The sequence below is a fragment of the Rhinopithecus bieti genome, unplaced genomic scaffold (assembly GCF_001698545.2).
Source record: "Rhinopithecus bieti isolate Rb0 unplaced genomic scaffold, ASM169854v2 scaffold_28016, whole genome shotgun sequence".
Classification (NCBI taxonomy): Eukaryota; Metazoa; Chordata; class Mammalia; order Primates; family Cercopithecidae; genus Rhinopithecus; species Rhinopithecus bieti.
Window position 1 is genome coordinate 3,427,481 of NW_016813202.1, and position 12,813 is coordinate 3,440,293.

Sequence of the window (12,813 nt, forward strand, 5' to 3'; positions counted from 1 at the left end):
TTTTTTTTTTTTTTTTTTTTTTTTTTTTTTTTTGAGATGGAGTCTCACTCTCTTACCCAGGCTGGAGTGCAGTGGTGCGATTTTGGCTTACTACAGCCTCTGCCTCCCAGGTTCAGGTGATTCTCCTGCCTCAGTCTCCTGAGTAGCTGGGGTTACAGTCACCCACCACCATGCCCAGCTAATTTTTGTTTTTTTAGTAATGATGGGGTTTCACCATGTTGGCCAGGCTGGTCTCGAACTCCTGATCTCAGGTGATCCACCCGCCTCGGTCTCCCAAAGTGCTGGGATTACAGGCGTGAGCCACCCCGCCTGGCCATTTATTCACTTTTTATTAAACGTCAACTATGTGCCTGCCATCATGCACACCCATGGAGGTAGATGACAACAGCCCTGGAGGAAATAAGAAAGACCATTACATATTAAGTGTTGCAATAAGAATAAAGGGTAACTGCCAGACACGGAAGAGGAGCCTCTAATTCAGACTTTGGGAATCACGACAGCTTCCTGGAGGGAGTGATATCTCTAGTGAGGCTTGGAAGATATGCAGGAGTCGGTCAGCTACATGTGTGGTCAGGGGTAGGCAGAGTGTGTACCAGGGCTGGGGAAGAGCATGAGTTGCACCCAGAGGTGACAGTGAGAGCAGTGGTTACGCCTGCAGAAGTGCGGCATGGATCGTGAGGGGCATCATGGTGAAAGATGAGACTGGAAGCATATGCATGGCCACAGCACGTGCGACTCTGCAAACCACGCCTGGGGGTCTGTGGTCTGACTCTGTCCTGAGCCCAGAGGAGAGCCACGAACAGGTTTCCAGCAAACCTGTGCTTTGGAAAGTGCATTCTGCCTCCATGATGGAGACTGGCGGGAGGCAGAGGGCTGGCAAGCAGGTCTCTGGAGTCGTGTAGGAAAGGATGGTGGATGAACAAGGAGATGGCTGGAGATGAAGAGAAGTGGACCCACTGGAGGGAGATAGAACTGACAGGCTTGGTGAGGAACTGCACATGGTGAGTGTGAAGGAGAGGAAGCACCCGACAGCATGGACAGCCGGGGAATGAAGATGATCCAAGCCGCAGGAGGACCCGGCAGAGGTGTGAGATGAGTTAAGGTGCAGGTATCCAAGACGCATCTAAGTGGAGCAATCTGGTGGCCGCTGGGCAGGTGACAGGAAGTTCAGGAAACAGAGCTGGGTTGGAGACACACTTGAGACCCATCCCCACGCAGATGTTACCAGTCACCATGGAAGTACAGCGTATGAGATGAGAAGAGTGAGGACGGGACCCTGAGGAACACCAACATCGAGGGGGACTTACAGGAAACAAGGTCCACGGAGGAGACCCAGGAGAAAGGACCACAAAGTGGGTGAACCCAGGAGGGTGTGACAGACACCAAGGTCATGAGCATTTTCACGTGGATCGTGCAGTCAGCAACATCAAATGCCTGCCAGAGATCACACGGGGAAATGCTCTCTGTACTTCTGATAAGCAAGCCTGGGGTGGTGACCTCAGTAAAAGCCATTTCAGGAAGGAAGGCGGTGGGAGAGATGGCAGTTGGTTGAAGGGGAAATGAAAGTGAAGACGCAGAGACTGGTCTGGAGAGTCTAGTTAGGAAGGAAGACAGAGCTACAAGAAATGCAGCACTGAACATATATATATATATATACACACACACAAACACATATATACATATATATGTACATGCACACACATACGACAGAAAGAATCTGTATGTGTTTACCGAGAATGAGACGCTAGTAGAGAGACAGGTTAGAAGAGGGCAGAGAGAGGAGGTGCTTGCTCCTGTGCTGGCTTCAGTAGTGCCTGTTTTGCTCATCCCTACACCCCCAGCGCCGAGAACAGAGCCTGGCACAGTGACCATCTGATGTCACTGGCCCAGGGGTGCCCACTGGATGGCATCCATCTCTTTGGGGACAGAGAATGTGAAGCGTCTGTGGAGGGTGACGAAGAGAGTGACAAGGAGGTGCTGGCGTGACAGGTGTGCAGCAAGCAGGGATGGTCTAAGCCAGGCATCCCCAATGGGCACCTTACAAAATTGGTTCTTGGGGATGAGAAAACCTTACTCTGTGTTTGAGCAGACTCACGTACCATATACAAAACAGACATGTGGCATCTCTGTGGTATTAGAATTTCATTCAGGAGCAATCGGGATAAAAGCGTGTTAAAGGTTCCTGAGGGGGTTGATAAAGTCAATGGTAAACTGACTGAAGGATACCCTCCAAGTCAGTAACGCTGGTGAACATCGCATTGATGGTGAGCTCCAGCGGGGAATAAGTCACCCTTCAAGGCAGAGAGGATAGTTTCGTTACTGTGATCCTGCCCTGGCAGTGAGATCCAGCACAAAGCACAGGTCAGTCGTAACCGGCTGGCTGCCTGGAGGGGTCCACGATCCAGGCTTCCAGCACTGGCTGCTGGAGAGAAGCAGCCTGGACTCCATCCTGTCAGTCCTGGAGTGACTCAGGAGCAGTGCAGACCAGAGAGTGGACAAGCAAGGCACCAAGCATGAACGTGTAGTGAGCTAGCAGTGACTGCCATGAGAGGGACCCACTTCCAAAGAGGGCCATGACTCAGTACAACGCGATCCCAGCCACAGGCTGAGACCAGCAAGGCTTTTGAGAAGAAACACTGTAGTGCCCTTGGGGAATTTGATGGAGGCAGTAATGGGACTGAAAGGTCTTTGGTGGCTTATACTCGAGGACCTGTTTGTAAGGACCAGCTGCCTGATGGAACTCCTAGGTCAGAGTGAAAAGTGACAAATGTTGGGTAGAGCTGAAGGTCACAGAGCCCTTCATGCTAGGGATTTTATGGCACAAGAATTGCACTCACACATCAGGTATACACATTCACACTCCAAAAATACTTTTAGTAGAATCTTATTTGCCTTCATATTTTAAGTACTAATATCACTTCAGCAGATATTTTGGTGTCTCGACAGTAAGTCCTCACTTAATGCCATGAATAGGGTCTTTGAAACTGAGGCTCCTAAGTGAAATGCTATATAATGAAACCAGTTTCACCATAGGCTGATTTTGATATAAACAGCACATTTCTGATCACAAAAACATCACCAAACTTCGTAAGGTCCAAACACTTTTAATATTAAATACTGAAAAAATGTGAGCTATGCATACATTAAGAAAGATTAATAAAACAAGTAAGAAAAATACCATTCAGGGCACAGGCATGGGCAAAGACTTCATGACTAAAACACCAAAAGCAATTGTAACAAAAGCCAAAATTGACAAAAGGGATCTAAGTAAACTAAAGAGCTTCTGCACAGCAAAAGAAACTATCATCAGAGTGAGCAGGCAACCTAAAAAAGGGGAGAAACTTTTTGCAAGCTACCCATCTGACAAAGGTCTAATATCCAGAATCTACAAGGAACTGAAACAAATTTACAAGAAAAAAACAACCCCATCAAAAGTGGGCAAAGGATATGAACAGACACTTCTCAAAAGAAGACATTTATGTGGCCAACAAACGTATGAAAAAAAGCTCATCGTCACTGGTCACTAGAGAAATGCGAATCAAAACCACAATGTGATATCATCTTATGCCAGTTAGAATGGAGATCATTAAAAAGTCAGGAAACAGATGCTGGAGAGCACATGGAGAAATAGGAATGCTTTTACACTGTTGGTGGGAGTGTAAATTAGTTCAACCATTGTGGAAGACAGTGTGGCAATTCCTCAAGGATCTAGAACCAGAAATACCATTTGACCCAGCAATCCCATTACTGGGTATATACTGAAAGGTATAAATCATTCTACTATAAGGACACATGCACACCAATGTTTATTGCAGCACTGTTCACAATAGCAAAGACATGGAACCAACACAAATGCCCATCAATGATAGACTGGATTAAGAAAATGTGGCACATATACAACATGGAATACTATGCAGCCATAAAGAAGGATGAGCTCATGTCCTTTGCAGGGACATAGATGAAGCCGGAAGACATCATTCTCAGCAAACTAACACAGGAACAGAAAACCAAACACCGCATGTTCTCACTCATAAGTGGGAGTTGAACAATGAGAACACAAGGACACAGGGAGGGGGACATCACACACCAGGGCCTGTCAGAGGGTGGTGGGCAAGGGGAGAGAGAGCATTAGGACAAATACCTAATGCATGCAGTGCTCAAAACCTAGATGACCGGTTGATGGGTGCAGCAAACCACCATGGCACATGTATACCTATGTAACAAACCTGCACATTCTGCACATGAATCCCAGAGCTTAAAGTAAAATAAATAAATAAATAAATATAAATACATAACCAAGTAAGATCATTACTGACAGCATTCTTGGTGAATCAGTGAGTGATTGCAGTTGTAGTGGTGGTGGTTTCCATCAAGGAATAAATGTTTGCAAAGCAAAAACTGTAAGGAGCACCTCCTCCTGCCACGAAGTTTAAAGATAGTCATGGGCCAGGCGCGGTGGCTCATGCCTGTAATCCCAGCACTTTGGGAGGCCGAGGCAGGTGGATCCCCTGAGGTCAGGAGTTCAAGAACAGCCTGGTCAACATGGTGAAACTCCGTCTCTGCTAAAAACACAAAAATTAGCTGGGTGTGGTGGCATGTGACTGTAATCCCAGCTACTCGGGAGGCTGAGGCAGGAGAATTGCTTGAACCCAGGAGGCCGAGATTGTGCCACTGCACTCCAGCCTGGGTGACAGAGTAAGACTCTGTCTCAAAACAAAACAAAACAAAACAAAAACAAAATAAAACAAAGACAATCACAACAAGGCCTGCTCACCTGGTTCTTTCATACCACACTGTTTAGTGTTGTGCATCTGTATGACTATTGTAGACTTGATGAATTTTTATGTTAGAATCATTTCTATTCATTCATTCTTTTTCAGGCCACTTATCCTAGTTCAGTGGGGCAGGTGGTTGGAGAAAGGCAGGCACCAGCCCTGGTCAGGTCGCCAGCCAACCCCTGGCAAGGCACACCCACGCACACCCACACTACTGGCACTGAGTGAAGACATGCCAGTGAACCTAAAGGGTACATCTTTGGGATGTGAGAGGAAACTGGAGAAAACCCAGAGAAAACCCACACAGACATGGGAACAATGTACTGGCTCCACACACGGTGGCCCTGGATGGGAACTGGGTTTTTTTCTTATCAACCTTATAACAAAACAAAGTTGAATGAAATGACGTTATTCGAGCACCTGCTGTATGCAAATTGCATTCTAAAAATCCTTTTAAATGCCTTAAAATACAATAACTATAAAAGTAATCTTCAGCTCTCATCTCCAGTAAGTTTTCAAAGTCTGATGAATACGTATGGTGATATTAAGTATGGGAACAAGAAAGAAAAAATAAAATTGCGTTGGTTCTCTCAAATAAAGTTAACAAATGACATAAACCAGGTTAGCTGGCGAGTACTGAACACTAGCATTTCACTGCTGGAGAAGAACACTCAGATGAAACCCAGACTGAACATAAGTTAAGTGTTTTGGGAATTTACACCTTTGAAAGTATTGATAGATACCATGATTTGACACGTATTAACCTTTTCAACTCTGTACAGCTAAAAAACACTGCAATCGAAAACCTCATTTATGGATAAAGACAAGAATTTGCACTTATTGTTCTATGTGATTCACATTTAAGCACTTATTTTTTGAAAATGCTCACTCAAATATAAAGAAGAAAAAACTATAAAGATGTTACGAAAATGTGAACGGACTATACGGATGACAATGTGTAGTCCAACGGCCCACATACATACGAGGCCAGTAAGGTTGTTTTCTCTCAGCTCCAGTCCCACCCCTCTACCCTCTTGTTTTGTGTTGCTGGGGCGGGACTCTCTGCAAACCACCTTTCAAGGAAGTCCTGCTGTTGAAAGAAGCACACCGCTATTTGTTTTCTCCCCTGCATTCCTCCTCTAACTCACTAATCCCACCTGCTCTGTGCCTTCTGCATGTGGTAGGTGTTCGAAGGTACTGAGGACATCTACTTCTATTCGACGTACTCGCCTTGGTCCTCTGGTGTAGTGCTGAAGTTCTCCAAGTATCTCCAAGAAACCGTGAAACCTTCACAGTAAAATACTGACAAACGCCCCATGAAAAGATACTGACTGTGGCATCAGCACCCACTTTCTACTGTTAGGGCAGAAGTTATAAGCTCACAGACTTTTAGATGCTTGGGCTGCTAACATTCCCTTTATCTTCTAGGCATACGGTTCTGCAAACACCTTTGTGATTTCTAACGACATGCATCAAAATGAGACAGGTAACTATCGAAGGGCAAAGCTGTTCACTCTCAACAGGAGGTTCTGGACTTCCAGTGTGTTCCTTTACCCATCACCCCAAAGCCTCCGGGCTCAGAACGGATTCTGAATTAAGGTGGTCTCTTGTCCCACCTCTGTTAGAAAATGAACACCTCCAGAGTCACTGCCAAGTCCACAGGTTGTAGTCACGGGGCCCTGCAACAGAGTGGCAAGCTGTTGGCTCACAGCTTGCAGGCACCAGGGTGCTCCTGGCAGGTAGAAGTGGAGCCATTTAGGAAGGGCTTTCGGTTTCACCCCAAAGGATTAGTATAATAGCATTTATTAACAATTAATCTCATGGATATAAAATGAGATATGAAAGTATGGTATTTCTATCCCTAACCGTTCAGATGGCCAAATGCAAAAAGAAAACACACGACTATCAAGTCAACTCACTTATCTTGGCTAGACTTACTGGAGGTTTTTCTCAGTGAATTTCTCTAGCCCTCCATTGTGCTGACTTTTGAGTTTATTTAACTACAGCAAGTAACGGGATATATTAATGGCGCACCTCTACAGTTACACCTGGATTGATTTTGCCATTGGTGGACTTCATTTCATCACTAATGAAATCTTTGCTCTTGGAAAACAAATGAAATAACTTATAAAGGAAACAGTATGAGCTAGAGAAAAAAAGCCTGCCTGGTCTGAAGCAGGGAAGATTTGACCCCGATTGAACATAAGTTAAGTGTTTTGGGAATTTACACATTTGAAAGTATTGATAGATAATATGAGTGGACACGTATTAACCTTTTCAACTCTGTACAGTTAAAAAACACTGCAATCGAAAACCTCATTCATGGATAAATATAAGAATTTGTACTTATTGTTCTATGCGATTCACATTTAAGCACTTATTTTTTGAAAATGCTCACTCAAATATAAAGAAGAAAAAACTATAATGATGTTACGAAAATGTGAACGGACTCTATGGATGACAATGTGTAGTCCAACGGCCCACATACATACGAGGCCCCAAATAGATCACTGAAAACAAGTTATCTCTTTGTCCTCTACCTTCCGGTAGGCATAGAATGGCGAGTATGTTTTCATTTGATTGATATTTGTGAGCATAAGGCTTCTCTTGTCCCACCATCCGGGGTCTGTACATGTGAGAGGTTATCATGATGTGCATTCCCCAGGTGAGTGCCCTCAACTCACACATCGCCCAGGACCACAACTGGAAATCATCCCATCCAGGATGCTCCTGAGTTTCCGGAAAACCAAGGAAAAAATGAGTTCACTTTATTTGCCTCAAGTTTGTTTCACTATAATGTCAGGAAACTGGTTGAGGTCTCCAAAATTTAAACAAGTGCCCAACCCTTCAGATAAACCGAAATGCAACTCTATGTAAATGTTCCCTAAGAATATTTTGCAGCACACTGGAATTAAATTAGTGGCTGAAGATGATGAGCGAGCGCCAAGAAAGTGATCTGCTCCGATGTTGCACTGAAATTGTCTCTAAATTCATTCCTTAACTCCAAACCAGAATCTCAAACACTGGTCTCTTATTACAAAGGCACTCTATGTTATGAGTGTCTTCAACAAATGCCATGTAGAGCTGTCTTGCATAAAACCCACACATCCTAAGATTCCAGCCCTGCACCCCCACCCATTAAGTTGTAAACCAATTTTATTTGCTGAACAAATGCTAATGCCATTCTACGTTAATGGATAATGCTATGAAAAGCACCTAAGTATTACAGCACTGGAACCTTTAAGGATGAAATAGAGTGTAACTTAGAAAACTGCTTGTTACAAACATATGTCAGCCATGAAGGCTTCTAGCCCTGATTGCCCATCCTCACAGAACTCTGTTTTAATTTCTCCCTCAGTTAAGAGAATTTTGCCATAACACACAGATTTATTAGGTCCCAGGATTAAAACTCTCTGAGTAAGGATAAAAAATAATTATATGTTAGAACACAATGTAATATTCAAATGACTTGAAAACAGTCACCTCAGCAAAAAATAAAGAGGAGAGAGGAATAAGTTAAAGATGAGGTTGATAACACTGGCTATAAAACCTCTGAATTTAAGTGCCTAAATGCATGATCTGGCACTTCCGAATCATAAACAGGTAGAAACGGGAAACCTCCCGTTCACGACGAATTGGCTGAGTGGTTTCGTTAAGGAGCCAGGGGAGCATCTTCATCTAGTAAGTCAGCATGGTAGTTAAGAGAGGTTGCTGTGCAAGGCGTCTTCATTAGAATCCCAGCTCTGCCACTTGCTAGCTGTGTGACCTTGGGCAAGTTGTGTCTAACTCATCCTCACTTCAGTTTCCTCATCTGTAAAATGGGAACGTTACCAACGCCGACCTCATGAGGCAGCTGTGGGGGTTAAATCACAGCTTAGAACTGTGCCTCACACATAATGCATGCTCAGTCAACATCAGCTCTTCATCACCTGGTGCTGGTTACTGTATGAGGGACGTATTGCAATTGGAAAGGGAGCTGAAGGGAAGCTACAGCCTTTCCTCCCAAGAAGTCTCTAAATTCACTGACTGCATTTTCTCTTTTCTCTAGTGTGGCTTCTGCCCCCTCTACTCCACAAAAAGGGCACTCGCAAAGGTCACCAGCAACGTTTCTGGGGTCTCATCCACTGCGTGGTTTTAGATCCTCATCTTTCTCGTCCTCAGAAACTCTGAACACCACTGAGCTTGAATCTCATTCCTTGGATTCCATGACTTTTCACCGTCACAATTTTCCCTCCACGTTTCTTGTCACTCTCTCTCACTGCCACTCGCCAGCGGCTATTCCTTCCCTTGGTCTCTAAAAGTCAGAATTTAGATTCTCACTGTTCCTGGGTCTCTAGTCTCTCTCCAGAAAAATTTACCTACTTCTATGGTGTTATTACCAATGGCATGCTAATTAATCCAAAATGTTGGTCTAACAGCTCAGACCTCTGCTCTGGCCTCCAACAGGTTGTTCTATGTTCTCTGTGGTTTACTTGAATGTCCCAAAGGCACATCAAACTCACTATGTCTAAAAATGAATTTATGATTTCCACCCTTCCCACAAGCCAGGATCTCCCCTAATGTTTCCCATGGCCGTGAGCGCACCACCAAGCATCTCTGGTCTGGACTCCTGCAATAGCCTCCCAATCCCTCTTGCTTCTCCTTTTCCCTGTGGATCCTCTCTCCATAGCAGCCAGAGTGGTGCATTTAAAGTGCTAATGTGATCACATCACTCTGCTCAAATGCTCAGCTGATCCGCATCTTACAGGATCTACGACCTAGCTCCTTCTGCCTCTCCCGCTTAGCTTTATCTACCTACTCACCAACCACTCTGGCTTTCCCTCTCCTTGGGGCCACAATCTTGGAGGAAGGCTGGTGTGTGACAGACACACAACAAATACTATGGGCGGTAACCAAGAAGGAGTGCTATGCTTGTGTTTGGAGGTTAAGAGGGGTAGATGATCTTGGAGAATGACTAATGTCAGTGATGCAGGCATAGACAGAAAGCCATTCCAGGAAACACTGGGAACACTAACCCGATCCCCTAGGAGCTCCCCAGACACCAACTACTACTACTAACACTTTAGGCTGACAAGTAGGGAGAGAGAGTAAAAAGCTCCAGGCTCAACTAGTGCCACCATCATCTCTCTTTCCTCCTCGTCCATCCCACCTCCCCTCCTGACTGCTGCTCATGGGCTAGGAAGAGTGGAATTTGGAGCTCAGCTGCCTCCTGATCCAGCCACCATCTCCACTGCCCTCTTGCACACATGCAAACTTCAGCCTTGCATATGGACACAAATCAGTGATCCAGTGGGTACATGTTCTCCTTTTGCTTCAGGGCTCACCTGAAGAGGGCTGTGGCACAGGTACAGCACTGGCGGTGGGAGGGAGGGGAGGACTGGGGCGAGGGGACATGAGGCTCTCATCAGCTCTCTTTAGAAAACAGTAACTGTAAAGCTGAATGAGCTCTTGATTGTGACACTCAGTTTTATTCAAATTGAATTTTGCTTTACCTAAACTCTATCCTTTTGGTGTGTGAATTACTCAAGTCTTTGTTCAAACTTCAAGCCTTGTATGGAGAACAGAATAGGAACATCAAAGGATGGATTTCTTCCATATCCTCAGAAGGGCCAAGAGAGAATGAGAAGGTAGAATTTTTCTACTTAGGGAAACCAAAGAGGGGATTGGTGTGTTCTGGTATTACCTTTTTGCAGACATAAACACCATAACCGATCAAAGGAAAATGGCTTAAAAATGGAATACGTGAACTGCAAACAGGAAAGTATGTTGAAAGAGAAAAACAGGAAAAGTTATATCAGCATCTTATGTTGATTGTTCTTTTACTGGAAACAAAGTCCCAGAACAGAGACAATATAGATATAAAATAGACTATGCATTTTATTTAACATATACTTAAATACCAGAAATGAAGCTGCCTGTTTTGATAATTGCTTTCTCTATAAATCTCTGCCAGAAAAAAAATCATTATGAATTCAACAAATCACACCTCAATTAGTTATTCTGGTCAACGTGCAACTTATTTATGAAATAATGCTTTCCAGAAAGAAAACATTCTGCTTTTAAAATCGTTGTTAATGTAAAATTTTAACCCAAGTAATTATATTACTGTAATCCACCAGCATTAAAAAAAAAGTGTGTAGGATGTCCAAAAGAAAGGACCATATTAAATGAAAATAAAGTTTTTTTTTTAACAGTGAAATTCCATACCATCTGGCCTAATTTGTCTTGGTGTTTTGCCCAGTGTAGTATCAGCTTTTTGAGAACTATAAATTATTAGGTAACTCCCCTGAAAAAATATGAGTGAAGGAAAATATGGGTTGATGACGACATCCTGATTATATGTCTGAATATTTGGGGAAACACTGATGTGGCAGAACAGCCCAACCTAAGTCAAGCTGGGCACGAAACTGGTTCAGGGAGGGAACCCACACTAGCCACAACGGTGATGAAAAAGACGGGCTCGCAGAGGGTGACAGGGAGAATAACACGTGGAACAACAGAGAAATAAGAGCTCCAGATCCTCAACATTACCTCTTTGTCAAGTGCTTCTGATTCCAATTAAGTTTACAGGAAAAATAACCAGCCAACCCCTGCCTGACTCAAAAAAAGTACAGACTATTAAAGGATGCTTTTAAACAGCAGGGTGATAAATGGGGCATCCAAATGTGAGCACCAGCATATTTTTCATCTAAATTCTCTCCTTCTGTCTTCCAGCTGATCACTTTAATAGGGTGTCACCTCAGCCTGTGCAGAGGTGCCCAGAGGGGGTGCAGCTGCTAGACTGCTAACAGAAATGTTGTTTCCAAAACTTACATGACCACTCTCAGAAAACGTAAACGTCAAACAACAAACTACGGGCTCCTTTATCATGGAGCCACAGGTTTCCTTCCCATTTAGAGTCTATGTCCCACAGATTGATAAGACTGTTTCAAGAATTATCTTACCCGGATTATTTCTTCAACACAGCTGTTGGTTTCTCCAGATCTACTCTCCTGAAAGCAAAGAAAAAAAAATTGAGCCTGATGGAACAGATTGATGACCACACAGAAGACATGCAAGGTTCCCAATGAGTGGCCCCCCGCCAAAAAAAAATTCATCCAGTTACAGGTTGAGGGGATGCCTGACCTGGGACTGGCAGACAGGCTCCTTTCCGTAATGACCAGCTCCTATTGTGGCTGCTGCTCCCCCATCTCCGGCTGGAGCACCACACACACACCCTAGAGGCTCAACTGTGGCCCCTCCAACCACACCACTTTAACCGGGATGGGCTCCTAGGGGTACAGAACGTGACCTGCAGGTATGAGCTCCATCCAGCTTGGGCGCCATTAACGTGCGGAAACTGTGGCCTCCGCTACAACAGTGGATCCAAGTTATCCACCAAATACACGCCGTGGGCCTACCAAGTACCACAATAGTTGCTGCCGCTTAAGTAAAAGTCTGGTAGTTCCACCACCCTCAGAGCCTTGGTTTCCTGGTTTGATGGGCAGAAAACGGAAACACCAAAAAGAGAAATATCCTCTGGATGTTGGCCTGGCATGTGGGGCGTCACGTTCAAGTCACTTGTTCTGTCACTCACGCTGCCCTGTGCTGTGCAGACTAAAGAAGTTTCGAGGTGCAGTGGCTTCAGGTCACAGCCGACTCGGGGGAGCATTTTAAGTTCCAGAGATGCTACGTGTTTCCTGCTGGCTACACAGCCAAGAGTGTAGGATGTGGGTTGGTGGGGACACAGAAGCAGTGGATGCTGGTGAAAGTGCCCACCTGTGGTCTCAGGGAGATCATTTCTCTTGGTCCTACAATTCAAGGATGTCAACCTGAGAGTAGATGTCACTGTGACATCCTGGAATGAGGCTTTTCTCCGCAGTCTCTTCTCCAAGCCCACTCTCCCTTCCTCCTCACTGTTCCCTCTCTACCAGGAATGCTATCTGCACCTTTCTTGGTTTTCCTAGTTAATTTCCTGAATTCATTCCTAGTTAGTTTCTAGTTAAGTCATCCTTCAGACAGCAGCTGATCCACAGCTTCTGCAGAGCAGCCACCCTGA

At 44.7% G+C, this 12,813-nt stretch overlaps 1 protein-coding gene across 3 annotated transcripts in view; it reads right to left on the bottom strand.

Moving 5' to 3' along the window:
* AFF3 (ALF transcription elongation factor 3) overlaps window positions 1-12,813 on the bottom strand; it is a 619,922-nt gene that overhangs the window by 323,818 nt on the left and 283,291 nt on the right. For all 3 annotated transcript variants that reach the window (XM_017847795.1, XM_017847794.1, XM_017847792.1), the window contains one exon: window positions 11,720-11,767. In XM_017847795.1, coding sequence (XP_017703284.1) covers window positions 11,720-11,767 — 48 coding nt within the window. The remainder of the gene's footprint in view (window positions 1-11,719; window positions 11,768-12,813) is intronic.